General features: G+C 47.9%; 1 protein-coding gene across 1 annotated transcript in view; it reads left to right on the forward strand.

Annotated features, from left to right (window-relative positions):
• Positions 1–15,532, forward strand: part of LOC144104548 (uncharacterized) — a 116,123-nt gene extending 100,591 nt beyond the window's left edge. The window contains exon 12 of the mRNA XM_077637635.1: positions 15,274–15,532. Within this exon, the coding sequence (XP_077493761.1) occupies positions 15,274–15,345 (72 nt within the window). The 3' untranslated portion in view covers positions 15,346–15,532. The remainder of the gene's footprint in view (positions 1–15,273) is intronic.
• Positions 15,533–17,572: the final 2,040 nt, after the last annotated feature.

Below are 17,572 nucleotides of genomic sequence, written 5' to 3' on the forward strand. Positions count from 1 at the left end.
TTGAGGTGCCGCCTGACAAGGTGGGCGTCCTGGCTAAGTATATATATATATATATATATATATTGTTACGGGAATGAGCTTATTTGAAAAGATGAGAGAGAAAATGGGTAATAGCAGGGAACGGCCAGTGTCAGGCTAGCCACAGCCCTAGTTCTCGCGCTTCATCATCATTTAATTCCACGCTGGGTGCAGTGCCATGCCACACAGCGTAATTGGCATAACAATTTTCTCCAAGCAGACGAAGCTACACTCCGAGCGAGTCAAGAAGACCTAGACTGCAGCGCTTCAATCAAGACACTGAGCAAGCTGCATATTCCATGAGCGGCGATTCATCGAATAAAACTTTGCGATCACATAGCTGACGTCACTCAGCCAACGGGAGATGACAATGGGTCCGGCGTATCGGCAAAAAAAACTTCTGTGACAAGCCTCCGCGTCGTAATGACGTTCAAAGCGAAACGAGATCTCCCGGTTCATAGGTGATTAACATGAGCGGCGTCGTATCAGACCTCGGAATGGAGATGCGATGGTGCTCAGACGAGTAAGTTGACGGGCTTCCTCAGCGAGGCAGAGATGTTGCGATACGGAAGGGTCATCGTGAACGAAGAATGAAGAACGGTGTCCAGCAAGGTTGGTGGTAAGCTTGAGTAGACAAGAAAGAAAAGAGAATATCTGGTTACGTAATGCTTAGTGGTGTTGTAGGCCTACGTCACAAATGGCAAGACGGCATCCCAGTTACTATGGTAGGACGCTACATACATCGACATCACGTTGAATGCGCGGTTAAGGCGCTCTGTGAGACCATTTCTGTGCACATGGTGATGAGTGTAATGGCAATATCCTGAGCCCCAGAGACGGATCAGCTATTCCACAAAGTAAGCACTAAACTGTCGACAGCGGTCACTGATGATCACTCATGCCACGCCGTGGCGAAGAACGATTCAGACAAGAGAGGAGTATGATCTGTCGCCTGCTTTGGCAGAAACCTTCGCAGCCGCTTCCACATATCGAGTCAAGTTTATAAAAGCCACGATGATCTAGCGGCAGCCGTCAGAGGAATTCGCAAAAGGACCCATCAAGCAAATTCCAATTTTCTGTTAGGGCGATGCGGGGGGCTTGAAGGGTTAAAGACAAGGCGGTGCCATGCTGCACTCCTTCAGGTGTTGGCAGGGGGCACAACTTGCGACGTAGCGTTTTGTTGCCGTGTACAACCTAGGCAAATAAAAGCGTTGTCGGACCAAAGAGTGCAGGCAAAGCTGAGATGCCCTGAGATAATGTCATCATGCACGGATTGTTGGACGGCGACGCGGAGAGAAGCCAGTACGACAAGCAGCAGACCTGCACCATCAGTGTTGTAGCTCTTCTTGAAGAGCATACTATCTCGAATAACGAAGGGTTATTTAGATGCAGACTTTCGAGCCTTATCAAAGAATGGATTCCGAGCGGGATTTTGGCATTATTTGTGCTGAAACATTACGTGGTATGGCAATGTCTCGGTCACAGGTGCGAGGAAGTCTAGAGGGTCTTAATCCCCTGCCGTGCAAGAAAGAAGATATAGAGGCAAACAGTCAGCACCAGCGTGGCGGTTACAGCTCTTACAGGACATTGAAAAATCGTATGCCTGGAGACGTAATGCCCAACGAGCTAGTCGACCGGATGGGTAGCGCAGGCCAACAAGCCAACACAGAGAGTGATGGTCGGCGGTTAATTTGAAGTGGCGGCCGGATAGATAGGGTCGAAACTTTTAATAGTGAAGTTGATGGCAAGGTATTCCACTTCTGTCACCGTGTAATTGCGTTCGGCTCTCATTAACATGGGGCTTGCGTAAGCGATAACTTGCTAGGCGTTGTTCTGAAGCAGGCGGAGAACCACGCCGATGCCCACGCCGCTTGCATCGGTATGAACCTCGGTGGCAGGAACGGGATCGAGAAAGCGTAAAATGGGACCAGAATTTCGCAGAAATTTCAGTTACCGAAAGCATGGAGCAGACGTCGGCGACCACTCAAACGGAGCGTGTTTTTGCAGCAAGTGAGCGGATTAGCAATTTGGTCGAGTCCTTGCAAGAGATGTCAAAAATATGCACTATAAGAACTATAAATAGGTGTGGTTAAGAGTTAATTTGTCGGAGCTGTTTGTTCCGGCCGCCGGCTTGCGTGGAAGGACGGTGCTCGACCTCTGGTCGTGATCTCTTGTTCGGGTGTCCTTCGGCTGGCGGGCGCCTCAATATGGTGAGCCAGCCACCTCTTAAGGCTCTTGCCTTTGATGTTGTTGTCGTTGAGGGGGCTAGTCCAGAGGATGTCGTCGATGCGACAGCCTGTTTAGTTGGATTGGAAGAAGTTTACGATTTCCAGAACTTCGGTGGACGCAATTACCAAGTAACCGTGATGAATTAAGCCGCCATGGCTCCAATCGTTGATGCTTCCTGCCTCATCATTGGCAAGGAACGCGTCGCCATCGTTCCCCAGAGCCCGCCGGCGACCCAAGTGACTGTTCTTTTCCTACCCGCTCGAGTACCAAGTGATGCCCGTGCCGAGGATCGTTCCCTTATAGCAAGGTGCTGCACATAAGTCGCGGCACCATGGGTTCGCGTCTCACTGTCAGCACCGGGACGCGGTACGTCCGAATTGAAATGAAGCCCGAGACGCCCATGCCTAACTACATCAAGGTCGCTGGCCACCTCGTGACATGCGATTACAAAGGCATGCAGCGTGTTTGTCGACGTTGTGGGTCGACTGAACACTTCAGAGCACTGTGCATGGCTTCGTTCGGCGCGCGCTGCGAGCTATTTGGGCACCAAGGCCAAGGTTGTGTGCTGCTGTCTCGACGTTGTGGTGATCCACACGCCACCGTGGCATGCGAGATCAAGCCCTCCTACTCTGAGGCTGCGGCCCGACCTGAAACTCCGCCGGCCGCACAGGCAGCCGATGAAGCCATCAAGGAGCCCGGCGTTTCTGACACCGACGCTGTTACGGGTGGTTCCTCTGCGCCTAAGAGTGTCTGTGTGGTAGAACCGGTGCTTGAGGCTGAGGCGTCCAGTGGTGCACCTAGCAAGCCGACAGTAAATGTGCCTGCTCTCTCAGCCTCAGTCTATTCAAGTGTACCTGCTGCTACTGAGCCCGTTTCGCCCCTGCAAGTCTCTGATACTGGGGAAAAGCCGCTCTCAGAGCCCGCGCGGAAGCCCGCCGCCAGCGTTGGGGCTTTGAGCAACAACGCCAACATATCTGAGACCGATGGTGACGAAAGCAGCTTGTCGTCTTTGTCTTCTTCAGTCAACCTCGTCATAGACGAGACGGTCATCGTGCCTGAGCAGAAGTCTAGGCTGCCGTCATCCTCTCCTTCGTCATCCAGGTTTAGTGTCGGCAAGAATATTTCGCCTGGGCAGGAGCCAAGCCGTCTCCTGACGCGGAACCTGTGCAGTCGCCGTCCTCTTCTACATCGTGGATTAGCGCCAGCACATTTAGTACACTGTCTTCGGATGGTGAGATGGTCGCTTTGAGTTGGTGCCTAAACCGTCCGCATGCGTCGACTACGGACTTGGATATTTCTGCTGGTTGGCCAAGAAGGCCTCGTGCCGTCTCTGGTCCGACCCTACGGAATAAGTGAGGTTGTTTGGCGCTGTTCGCGGCACGCATTGTATTGGCTGGATATCACAGCTCTTAGATTTAATTTTCATTTCCAAAATCACTACTCTTAACATCAGTACTCAGTGTGCAGGGGTTCCGCAATGTTATGAAGCAGGCCGAGGTTGTCGCTTTCGCTCACTCATCGTGCTGCGATATCCTCTGCCAGCGAGAATCCGTTTTTTTCGCCTCATTGACGTGTTGGAATTTAAGCGTAGGTTTCGCATCGATGCTTTCTTTTCGTACGCCAGCGCGCGTTCTAGCGGCGTTGGCGTTCTTGTTTTCAACCACATCCTCCTGCGAGATCATCATGTTCCCTACGATGCGCTTGGACAAGTGCTGCCGTTCGACTGCACGTTTAACGCACTTCGCCTGAGAATTCTTTGTATGTATGCACCTGCGCATTCTATTTGGTAAACGTCTACATAAGTATTTTCTTGGAGGATGCAACGTTGTGATGTTGGGTAATATCAACTGTGTGCTCGATACGGTCGCTGATGTGCAGGGCCCTGGTAGGGACAAGTCAGGCTGGAATACGCGTAAGTTGCGCCGCCTAGTCAAACAGTTTCTGCTCACAGACGCTTATGAGCGCCTGTATGACGGTGTCTTTGTGTGGTCTTGGCGTCCCGGATTCTCATCGAGAAGTTTAGAAAGGGTGTTTGTACCGACGGGCCTTTCGAGGACAGTGTGTGCTTCTAACGTAATGACGCTGCCATCCTCGCCGATATACATATCAGACCATCACCCCTTTCTTCTGCTTTCTTCTGTCACTCAAGGTTCCGGCGGCTGCAGTGTATCCTCACAGACCATGGCGTTTGGATGTGCTTATCCTTTAGGACGCATGCATGAGAGAAGGACTAACGCGGGCCTTCCTTGCGTTTCTCAGTTGTTGGGGCCGTGCCTGGTCATTCTGACCGTCTGAAGGAGCAGTGGCGTCACCATTGAGCCGCTTCTTGTCGAGCCCTTAGTGCTCGCGTCTCAGCTGAGGTGCGTGTACTGACGGCGAAGCTGCGTATAGCTCAGCGCACCCCGTTGCCATCGCCGCGTATGTGCACATGAAAAGAGGAGCTTTCGGAGCGTCTCCGCCGTCTTTGACGATCATCCTCTTTGACAGCGGCGGCATGGCGTTGTCGACGCAGTCTAACTGCTCATCCTGAGGTGCTTCAGTTTGCACGCCAGGAGCTTCTGTGCCCTGAAGATTCCCCTGCTTTTACATCTTCTGCCAAGGCCCAGCCAGTTGGCAGAAATTTCAGTGCGTTTTTCGCCCATTTCCGTGATAGAGCTCAGTCGCTCCTTATGGTTGATCGCGATGAAGTTTCCGCACACTCATTTTTTTTGCAGGCTTGCCGCACGTTGCCGCTGAACTTCATGATGGCCGTATGGCTCCGCCAACACGAGGTGAAATCAAGGAGGCGTTAGATTCTATGAAACGAGGCTCATCGCCGGGACCAGATGGTCTTGCTGTGGAGTTCTATTTACAATTCTGGCATATTGTAAGCCCCATTTTCACGCAAGTGTTAAAACTTTGTTTCACTCGGCATGTCTTTCCCGATTCATTTAAAAGAGGCCGCATTGTCCTGATTCCTAAAAAGTGTCATTTCTCGACATGTCCGGCATTTGGCGCCCTATCACCTTACTAAAGTCTGTTTATAAAGTATTAGCAAAATTACTCCTTCACTGTGTACGGTCTCTTCTCCCGTCCCTCATCTCCTGCCACCAGATTTGCTACATCCCGGGTCATGAAATACATTGTTTATCTTCCGTAGCGCGAGATATCCTAGAGTATACTTTACGGCGGCGCGCACAGGGTCTTCTTGTTTCCCTCGATCAAGAGAAGGCGTTCGACTTTTTAGAGCATGAGTATATTTACGGTACACTGGATGCTTTCGGTTTCCCACCTTCTTTCGCGCTTCTCATTAAAGAAATGTAGAGAGAGATTTCAAGCTCACTGTTCCTCGACGGCTGGGAAAGTACCGCATTTGATGTTAGCCGCTGCGTCCGTCAAGGTTGTCCGCTCTCCCCCTGTTATTTTTCTTAGCATTAGAGCCTTTCCTCCTGGCAGTCAATCACCACTCTCTTATTAGAGGTCTGGCGTTGCCAGGCAGTGAGGCAGCACGTGTCCCTGTTTATGCAGGTGACATCACAATCTACTTAGCTGATGAACGGAGCCTGCTCGAAGCTTTAAACGATTTTCGTCAGTACGCCTTCTTGTCTGAGATGCTCTTAATTATTCGAAGAGTCACTACTTTTTTGTGGCGTCTCCACAGAGACGTATTACATGTGCGATACCTTTGCAGTGGCATGTGCAGATGCGCATTTTAGGCGTGACCTACGATTGTGCTAGCATGTGGGATGGTATGTGGTCTTCGGTCGTAGCGGGCATTACAGCTCGTGTGCGGAGGGCCCAGACATTTGACCTGCCTCTGCTTGAGAGGCGCTACCTGGTTCAGTCGGTCGTGCTGGGTGCCTTCTGGTACCTTTGCCACATTGTTGAACTACCCCTGCGCGTCATAAGGCGGGTGCAGAATAGAGACTTTTTCTTTTTTTTTTGGTCATGTGGAACTCAGCTTGTGGCTCGTGTTATTCTTGAACAACCACGGGAGAGAGGCGGTTTTGCCTTTCCAATTTTCTCCATCACATCCTCATTGTTAGCTTTGAAGTGCATTTTGCGTATCCCGCTGGGAGACGTGTCTCCAGCGCGAACCATAGCGCGGTAATCCTGTTAATTATGGACCTCAATCAGAGCAGCCTACCGCTTTCTATGCTACGTCAGTGGCCTTTTTCAGACATGTAAGCGCCGTAGCACCCGATTTCAACATCGTTGCAGACCGTGTGTTGGACATTATGGGCTCGCTGTTGTTGCCTGTTGTGCCGGCAGCTCGCCACTCACCGATGCGCCGCGTTCAATGGGCCCTCTAAGCGTCGACGCCTTTCCCAGATCATCTATGCGATGTGTTTGGAAACTTGGCTGGGCAGTGCTGCCTACTTGTGTACGGCTAGAGTGGTGGGGTGTTTTACGCTCCAGTAGCTGTCCGCATTGCCCAATTCCGGAGTGTAATCGCCACGGTAGAGTCACCTGCGTGGTAGCGCGTGTCTTTGGGCGTGTGTTTCAAGCAGGATTCCGTGGCCAGTGCATTTCGAGCTTTGTCTCCCGCGGCAGCTTCCCCAGTGGCCATTTTGGTCACCTGTTAATTGTTTCGGGTCTTTCAAGTTTATGGCGCAATCGATGCACCATCGTCGCTTGTGGCTTTCGACGACGCGCTGTGTGGCCAATACTTGGCCGTCCTCGAAGCAAGCGGATCACTTTCTTCTCAGAGGAGCTCTTTTTCTTCGGAGAGGAAGAGTTCCTAAGGCAGTAGTCGTGCCCATTCATTTCTGTTAACAACGATTGTCTTGTTCTGGTCTTTAGACCAAACTGGCGTTAAGTCTTTCTTTTTTTCCGTGTCAGATTATTGCTGCTCACTCTTCTGTGAATACGTATGCTATCCCGTCTTAAATCGCTCACAATCAATTCCTGTTAGTTGCTCAACGCTGCTTACGGTACCTCTTTACTTGGCTTGCTTTACTTGCTTAGCTTCATGTCATTAGTGAATGTCAATGTATCCGCTAACCTTGGCATGTGTATATGTGTAAATGAAACTTTTTCCAATCAGGTTCGAGACGTTTTTTAAATATTTTACATTTTGAGGTTCTGGAAAAGCGCGCAATGCACAAATCTTTTGTGCATCGGGCTGAATGCCGCCCTTATCCACCAGGAATGGCAACACCACGTTCTATCGCTCATCGAAATGACACTTCTCAAAGCTTAAAATTAGACCGCCCTTTTCAGTGCAGTCCAACACAAGGCTAGGCCGCTCATCATTCTCACGACAGGCCTTCCCATAAATAATTCCACCATCCAGGCTGCACATGCGTACCTCCCATTCAAAACACAAAGGATGGCCTCCATAATTTGTTCCAACGCCGCTGCGATAATCTCGAGAGCATCACATTAAATTCGTGAAGTTCATCAGTGGTCAAAAACACTGTCTTTCTCCGGTCTGGTGGATTCATCAGGAACAGCCAATCACCAGACCACAAGTCGACAGGTGAGAAATAAGAAGCGGAGTGAAGACAGTCCATGGCATCATCGATATGCGGAAGCGGATAAGCGTCCTTCGCAGGCGTTTAATCGATGATAAACTACAGGAACCTCCTATGAGTTGTTCTTAATCACGACGATGACGGGTGCAGCCCAAGGACAGGAGGACTGCCGTATAACCCCTTCTTTCAACATGTCCAGGACCTGTTCGTAGATTACTCGCCGCTCAGCCAAGGACACCCGACAGGGCTTCCACCTGATCGGAGTCTAGTCGCCAGTGTTGATATAATGTGGCATACGTGAGGCATACGGTGAGGCATACGTGAAGCTGGTCAAATTTTCTGGAGAATCTCCCGAGGTCTAGAAGATTTTTAGTAATGGAGCAATTACTCATTGACATCGACCCGAGCGCAGCGATGTGGTTACGTGAAGCTGGCAGCACAAAAAAGGGCTTTTTTGGCAAAATTCAACACAGCTAGCTCTGTAATGTGCGCGAATTTCACGTAAGGCGCGCTGGTCGGACAAGGAGAGGGATTTCTTTACCACCCAGTCAGCATTTGTGCTGATGTCAGGATCCACGCTCGGGCGCGAATGAGGTGACACACAGTGAATGGTAAGCACTTCGTAAACCTCAAATGTAGGCAACTTCAGGCCGGAGGGAAACGAACAGGTTTCGACCAAATATTCACAGTCCACACGTGGCGGGAACCATATAATCCCTTAACGACCGCACGAGGAAAGAGCAAATTTTGCTTAGCGGCGCTCTTCAAGTTGGCTTCAATGAATACAGGGTGGATGGCAGCGCGGGCGCCAGAGCACTGGACAGGCACAAACATTGCTGCCAGAGCTGGCAATAACACACCGTCGGTGACATAAAATGCTCCGTCATTAGGGTTTGGCGATTCTTCCACAAATACAGACAGAATATTGTTATATACAGAAACTTCACCTACTGCGCAACCAACCGTTGCTCCACGGTGACGCAGAAAGTCAATGGCGAGAATGACATCATTCGTGGCTCGTGCTAAAAGTGTGATCTCAGCCCCAAACGCTTTCTCAGCGATGACGACTGACATGCAGCACAGACACATAGACGCAAATATTCAGCCCCCACACCGCGGAAGAATGCACTTTGGTGCCAAGCAAACATTACCGTTGGTCCAAGGCGATTTTTGAAACAAAGACTCATTGCGGAGACTGCGGCACCGGTGTCCACTAAAGCGAAAGTATTTACGCCATTTACACTAACATACACTTTGTCCTTCAACATACCAGCAAGAAAATGAATTGAATAAGATGGCTGTTCTGTGACCTCGCCTCCATCGGCCGCAACTGCTAGTTTCCGTTCAGTGGCGAAGGCGACGGGCGGCGTAGTGACGGCGCCGACCTCTGTGGAGGGAGGGTTGTGATCTTAAGCAGCGGTCAGAAGCGGGATAGTCCCTCTGAGAGGCGCCAGAGCGAGACAGTTGTTAACGGGGTTGATCTCAAGCAGTGTTGTCCCAGAAACCGGCGAAGACCATTCCCAAGAGCGTGCGGCCTGCTGTTTCGAGCGCTGACAAAACTGCGCGATGTGTCTGCGACAGCCACTGTAGTAACAAATCGGCGACTCACGAAGATGGTAGATGCCAGCGGGTGCGGGCGGTGGTCGACAGACGGGAGGCGCTGCATGCTGCTCGTCTATGTGTGGTAAAAATCGGGTGCTCAGAGGCGCCATTATGACTGTAGGAGCAGCATGGCTGTTCTGGATGTCAAACATGCAGTGTTGGGCGATTTTAAGCGACTGGCTCATTTATTTCGATGATTCTCAATATATACTGAAGCGCTCATCACATGACTTTTGTGATAGTGCTGAATGTCTGAGCGCAAGAAGCGTGCTCGTACTTACCGGCAGGCTGACCTCACATCTTTCCTTTTTTTCAAGCCAAGTACATTCATAGCAACTCGGCAACACAGCTCGTAGGTAGCGATTGATTCCAAGTCATTTCGGCGTCCTGATGATGTGACCGTAGGGTGTGGCTCTGCAATGTTCGGTACCTTCGCTGGTTTCTTGGCCGCCATCTAATGGCTGCTGGACACCGGGATACCTGCCTTGCAACTTGGCTCGCGACGCAGACACGTGCGGCTTCTTTGGTGTTGCATCAGCCCCTTATTGGTGCTGATCTGGTTTAATCGCCTATGATGCACTATCGTCGTCTCATGTCGCTGGCAGTCTGAAGAGGTGGCATCTGTTCTGGCGAACTGCGCCGTTTTCTGTACCAACGCAGTAGGACCATGGTGTCTCGGATGGTCATACGACAGTTCCGGGAGCACCCTTGTCTTTCAGCCATACTTGATTCTCTGCACACACTCCGGCCAAAGATCGAGCAGGATGCCGCTTGTGAAAGTATCAATCTTTTCTGCCTATTCCTATACTTCTCGTCAATTTTCTTCCACGAAGGCCTAACGGCAGTAGGGTTTAACCCAGATTTAACGCAAGGGATTCTTGAGGGCAATCGGCGGCTCATCAAAAGTTATGCTGGAATGTAACCTGTGGGACCTGGCGAGGTCCGGTAGTTCAGCAGAAAAATGTAGGAGTCCTCTCCTTTCCTTAAAAGCAGGTTTATTGTTTTTGTCATGCGTTCAGCTTCGCCATCAGCTTGAGGGAAGCGAGGGCTAGTTTTCAATCAATCAATCAAATCTTTATTTACATGATCCAGAGATTAGGGGCGCAGACAAAAAGCTCTCACTGGAGCTTGATTGCGCGCCTGCGCCCCGTAAGGGGTTTCAAGGTTTGTTTGATTACATATGTTGGCAGCAACTAACAAAACAATTGCGTTTGAGGAAAAATAAACAAGACACCACGAACTCGGAAAAAATAAAAAAGAGATAAAAACAGACAAAAACAGGAAAAGAAATAAGATGCAAAAATACTGGTTTGTAAGACTAACACAAAGCATTTAGCAATAATGGTAAGAGGTAGCTGAGGATTTGACGTCCATAGTTAGTTCGTATTTGGGGAATGAACCATTAGTTAGTTAGGTGTTAGTTGAGACAAAGTTTCAAGAAAATTACGATAGGTATTACTCCTCCTATATCGTTTTATTAAGTTGACATTATATAGCTCGTGAATTGGAGTTATGTGGAAGGAATTAAAAAGGGGTTTTGTCGTAGCGTCGCGGGGGATGCTTGCAATGCTTCTTATGGCTCGTTTTTGGATTACATGTAACCTGTTTAAGTTTGAGAGTGTGGTAGTTCCCCATACCGTGAAACAGTAGTTTAAAACGGAAGCAAGCATGGAATTATAAAGAATTAGTTTCACTTTTTGTGGCAGAAAATAGCGTAGAAGAGGTTCTTGAACCCGTAAACATCTGGAAACTTCATGACAGCAAACGAGAAAAAATGCGGCCCATTATCTAAAACCGCAGGGTTTGGGATGGTTAGACCCCCACCATCCCCGGATGTTTGAACCAGCATCAAGGCCATATGACGACGGATCTGCTGAGACTGTTGTCCCGTAAAGGTGCCGAGGCACCTGGACCAGCTGATGGTTACCTTGATGTTGATGAATGCTTGCTCTCGTTGCGGTCCCCGGGACCAGTCACAATCCTTGCACAAAAAGCTGCGTAGTTGCGCACTCGTCGACGCTGCATCTGGAGGGAACCTAGTAAGATGATTTATCATTCCCAGAAAAGAACGCACATCTCCTATGTTCTTCGGCCTCAATACGTTTTTCTTGGCATCGCACTTTTTTCACGGTGTGCCCGCACTCCCGCAAAGCCAAAAGTCGTGCCAAGGAAGAGCACTTCCTTGACTGAAAAACAGCATTTTTCCTTGTTTAGTGTTACCTTTCCCACTGTAGTCTCTAGAGTACCTTGTGCAGATGAGAGTTGTCTTCTGTGGTATTTTCGTCGAACACCAGAATATCGTCTATGTACTTCAAGATGCCATCTGATCCTTCCAAAAATTTCGACAACTTTCTGTGAATAACTTCTGGTGCAGAGGTTGTACAAAAAGGTAGTCTCCTGTAGCAGTGCCTGCCGTACGATGTTATGAAGGTTGCGATGGTGTGGCACGACTCTACATGCTGAATTTCTTAAAATCCGAAGCTCGTGCCCAATTTCAAGAACAAGGTGGCTTCCGGAAAGATTCCCATGACCTGCTCTATGGTTGGTAGTTTAAGGCACTCTCTTCCTACGAACTTCTTTAGTTGAACGGGGTCGACGCAAATCTTGACTGCGCCATATGGCTGGAGAACGTGCACAATTGGTGCATACCATTCGGTCGGATCCTCAGCTTTTCTGGTCATTTCTTCCCGCACAAGGCTGTCAAGTTCCACCTTAACCCTTTGCTTCATCGGGATTGAAATCGTGCGCGGGGTTGACACTGCGTAAAGGATTGCATTTTCCACCAACCGTATCATGCACTCCCCTGCTACAGATCCGATTCCTTGAAGCAGCTCTGGGTACTTTTTCGAGACTTTTTCGGATGTTTATTGCTCGTCTAAGAACCTAACTACTTCAATGGCCTGATTTGTAGGTGGCCCTAGCAGAGGCATGCGCAGGTTTTTCGCGGTGTACACTGTCTGCTCCCAGCGACGGTCCTTTCGTCAGATTTTGATCTGAAACTTTCCGCGCATGCCAAAACTTGCTTCACTCAGACCTCTTAAGTTTTCTGCTTTATCGAGATAATTCGGTTTTAATGGAAAAGTTTCCCCCAGGAACATGACTTCTGCTCCAATATAAACTTTCATTGTGACTTCAAGGCATTTATCTTTACCGTCACGATGTGCGCAGATGCCTTGGTTTTGTTGCGGTGCGACTGTGCCGAGGAATTGGCTGTCTTTAGCAGGTCCTGTTACGTCGTCGAGTTTCCGTTCTCGGTTCTTAATGCGAAAGCCATTTCGAAAAGCTCCAACATCTGGCAGTAAAAGCATTTTTGCTGCTTCGCTCAGCAACTAGTTCGCGGGTGCGTTGAAACTCTACAATAAGTGCAACTGTTTTGCAGAAGCGTTAATCTTACGACGCGCAACGGTAGCGTTCCAATCTCTCTTCTGTTATGTTTTCTTGCTCTTCTCCTTTGCTGCTGCCTCGTATGCTTCGGAACTCCTATAACTTCACGTCCTTTTAAGCTTGCTTGCTGTCGCTTTTCTGTTTCGCTTGTTCTCGCTTTTCCTAGTGCCATGGCCAATCTTAGCTTGGGATACAATTGATACTATCCCAACAGCACTTCGTCGAGAGGTCTACTACAAAGCGATCCCTATTTAAACGCTCCTTCATGCTACTGAAGTTGCATCGTTCTGCTAACTTGCGGAGCTCGGTTTCAAACTCGTCTACAGTTTCCCCTGGCTGTTGACGACATCGATTAAAGTGGGCGCTCTCATAAACGGTATTCTTTGTGGTCGCAAAATAGGATTTAAAATTTGATATTTTCACCTTGAATGGGCTGAGGTCTTCGTCTTTGGCAGCAAGCGACCGAAGAACTTCTCTCGCATTTCTGCCCATCGTGTAAAGAAGGGTTCTTACTTGAATATCTTCCGTTTTTTCGCGAAGACCGGATGCGAAGCTGTCGTCCTCGAATGCTCGAAGCTGTAGGACTCGAAGAGTCAGCGCATTCTACTGTGAGTGAAAGCGGAGAGATGGAGGTCCACCTCGAACAGCGTGTAAACATAAATTCTGTGTGAAGCTTGGGAAGACAGTCACACAGACGTATAGCTCCTTCGTCATGCTTGCGGTAACGAGACATTATGGGGGGCGCGAGTTTTCGAGTGGCACAAGAGGTTCGTTTCGGGAGAAGGTCGATGGCAGACGACACAAGGCAGGAGCGCCCATCAACGTCACGGAATGAAAACGCGGCTCGGATCAAGTGAACCATGCACTAAGACCGCACCATTACAGTCCGCATGTTATCATATGCTCTAGACACAAGTGAGACAACAAGGCACCAAATTTTGCGTGAGAGCTTGGCGAAACGAAAGCTAGATGCCAGACTTGTGCCGCACTCCCTCGCACAGGACCAGAAGAAAACACGGGCATCAGTAAGCGATGATTTGCTCTCAGAGGCATAGAAGGATGCTGACTTCGTCGACAGCGTCATTGCTGAAGACGAAAAATGGTGTTTTCAATACGATGCACAAAGAGGCAGAGCGCCGAATGGCGGTCGACAAGCTCTCCAGCGTCGAGAAAGATGCGGTGACAGAAGACCAAAACAAAGACGATGCTGACAGTTTTTTTTCGATGCCAGAGGTGTCATACACCACGAGTTCGTCCCACAAGGGCAGATAGATAATGAGGAGTTTTATATCACCGTGCTCCAACATATGCGTAATGCATTGCGACACCGTCGCCCTGACTTGTGGGCATATCAACAATGGAGCCTTCTCCACGATAACGCAAAGCCGCACACTGGTCGCAGCGTGGCAAAATTTCGGGCCAAGCACAGCATTACTGTACTTCCGCGTCCGTCATTCTCGCCTGACCTCTTCCCATCCAATGTTTTCCCGTTTCCTCGTGTAAAAAGATAAATAAAATTTCGCTGGATGGGGAGCATGGAGGCCATACAAGACGCCAAGACAAAGAAGCTGACAGCCCTGCCAAAAGAAGCATTTTCCAACAGTTTGCAAGACCTAAAGAAGCGTGGGAAGCCGTGTATAGACTGCAATGGAGAATATTACGACGGGGAGCTGCTCAAATGTTTTAGACGTTAACCGCATTATTTTAAAGGAATCAGTTTCGGAACTTTACGGAAAAAGGTTGTATATATATATATATATATATATATATATATATATATATATATATATATATATATATATATATATATATATATATATATATATATATATATATATATTTATATGAAAACAAATGAAAAAACGAAAAAATATGAAAAAAATGAAAACGTTCCCCTGTGCGCCTTAGTTTTGGTGAGTGTTTTCTTCCTTGAACACTCACCGAAAGTAAGGTGCACAGGGGAACGTTTTCATTTTTTAATTATTTTGTTATTGTAGTGCTGAACAATGCGAGATTGATACTTCGACTAATCTGTCGTTCAAATAAATCAACTATAAATGAGCATAACAACAACCATGCCGCCGGTCTGATCCAAACCCACGGCCCACAAATTTAACTTCTGGTGCTCTACCAACTAAGCCACGGCGACGGTCCTCTGATCTGCTCTTCTCGTGGATATTTCTGTTTATTGCGTGCAACCGAACATTGACAGTGTTCACCAGCGCCTCCCTCGTCCATATCAGCGGACGCAGCAAGTCCTCTAATACCGTGAGTGTGACGGGGGGTGTCTTCCAAAGGCGAGGGCCGAAATTATGCGAGAATCCTCTTATGCTACCTATGGCATCGAGGCTGCGAGAACAAAAACCCTCGTTAAGCTATTAGCAGACGAGGTAAAGGAAAATGAGGGGCTAATTTTGACAAAATTATGAAGGGAGCCAACAGTCACCGAAACCAAGGTGCATAGAGGAATGTGTATTTTTTTTTGTTAATGTGTTGTGCTTATCAGTGGGATAATAAAATTGCGATAAAATGAGCATGGACATTACTGAAAAGCTTACACATGCTTTCACTCTTCTTTCCACAGGTGTGTTTTGCCAAGAGGTGTATCGCTATAGAAGGGCACCTGACGACATACATGTTAGGGACGAGAAATTGAGCTCTTCGCGGATACGGATATTGGCTGTTGGTCACCTGAATGCAGGTTGAATAGTTTTAGTGCACGTTAAGCTCGCTCTTTTTTAAAGAGTGTGGGCCTGATAAGATATGCCCAAAGGCGAAACCTTTTTGGTCTCTGAGAAGGCATTGCTTAATAAACAATTAGAACCCGTGTATATGAAATGGCTGATCCACATGATGCGCAAGTCATGAATCAATTATTCGTTTTGCCTGTTTTTTTAAATAATGATTGGATTTTTATTTAAACTACGCCGCATAATAAAACCTGAACAATGACACAATTACATAGTCTGTTGATTAAAGACATCGCAACCATTTCTATAAAAATAATTTTCACGTGTTTAACCCAACTGACGTAAAGAAAGCCTGCAGGGCCTCGTGCGACAAGGTATATCCGAACGGAGGACGAAATTACTTTCTATCTCCAGAATACTGCGTCATTCATTGCCATCAGGAAATGGGGTCGCAATTGTTGACCTTCGACACCATACAAAGAGCATGCCTTTAGTAACACGACAAATATAAATCACGACAAATATAAACAGGCCTGGATACTCGTTTGTGACAGACTTTGCACAACCTACATGGTTAATGACATGTGTCGGTGTTGTGTTGCAGACACCAGTTTTGAGTTTTATGTGTGTCCAGTAACCGCGATGCGAGCGCCAGCCAGTGTTGTGTGTGTGTGTGTGTGCGTGTGCATAGACATCACCCGTGAAACTCATTGTATTATGCCATCATCAGCCTTCATTCACACTTTCCTTTTCCTCCTCTTCCCTTTCCCCTGTGTGGAGTAGCAGGCCAGGGCCCTGTTACCACCGGCCGACCTCTCCGCCTTTCTTTCATTAAAATTCCCTTTCTTATAAATCGCAGGTTCCGTAAGAGGCCATGCTAAAGTCCAGCTACTCATCAAATACACCCAGTGTACACCATTTCTAACTCATGCGTGTACCTTCCTGTACTGCTGGCAGGAAGGAGTTGACGCCTTATTCCCTTGCTACAGCACATACCACACGCAGGGCAAGAGCCGCTATCTCTGCTACGAATACCACAGGAAATGCCCTAGAATATGCCGTAGCTGGTAATCTTTGTACTGCCCAACACATACCCGACCTGAGAGCGCAAACCGGGTCTTGTTTTTTTGAATTGGCTTGTTGTATTAGTGTCGATCCTTCAAAAATGACAAGCAGGTATCTTTAAATGCCTGGTAAACAGTAACTAATTCATTCTTAGCACTAAGTTAGTCTATTGTTTATGCTATTCCACTCCGTCTCGTTCTGAGAAATTGTTTTAAGCTAAAAAAAAACTCATGCGAATTTCTCTTCGTTGCCATTGAAGAAAGTACTGACTTTCTTTTACCACTTTTGTTTTCAATTCTTGTAATAATGAATTCAAGCGCATCAACGAGATAACGTATGACTGTCCAGTTTAATAGGGCAGGAAAAGTCATTTCAAACATACCTCATTTTTTTAATGCGGTATAATGAATTCAAGGGGGATTCGAGCAATACTTTCACCGATAAATAAATGTGTTTGCAACAAAAATAAAACAAACGTAGTGGCTGCTAAACTGTCTCTCGCCATCAGCGGACTGTTGTTAGCTCAGCGTTGTGCTTAGGAAGTACTCACACATTAGCGACACACAACACATAAACTTCCGTCATTACGGCCTATGCACGGAGAAATCCCTGCTCTTCCCATTTTTCTTCCAGGCTTCGAATATTTATTAGAATGATGATGCAAGTTCTTTAAAATACCGCAGTGGCTCAACTTCAAAATCTAAAGCGTGAAACTCTTGAATAAAAGAAGCGCGTTTGAGCCAGTGCACTTTTATCTCCATAAAAACAACTTAGTTTTCAGTGACATATCAATAAATCTCCAGGATGGTTCACTGATTTTTGATGACGCGTGAAATACCGTCCGAAGAAAATGGGGGTCCTCCTTACCGCTTGTTGGAAGGTGCTCCAGGTCCGGCAACGGAGTCAGTGGACTTTCTCCTCTTGCAGGCTGGCATAACCCTGCATCTACCTTGCAAATAGTTTTATAATCTGCAACCATGGATAGACCAAAAGGCGGAGAGACAGATGGGTGGGTGGGTGGTAGGAGCGTATTTTTTGTAACACGTAATAGCAGTTGCCAACATGCTCGTTTTTTTATTTTTCTTCAAATGTATTGCAAATTGGTCTCAAAATTTGCAATTTTCTTTA

Source organism: Amblyomma americanum, chromosome 9, assembly GCF_052857255.1.
Source record: "Amblyomma americanum isolate KBUSLIRL-KWMA chromosome 9, ASM5285725v1, whole genome shotgun sequence".
In the NCBI taxonomy this organism is placed as follows: Eukaryota; Metazoa; Arthropoda; class Arachnida; order Ixodida; family Ixodidae; genus Amblyomma; species Amblyomma americanum.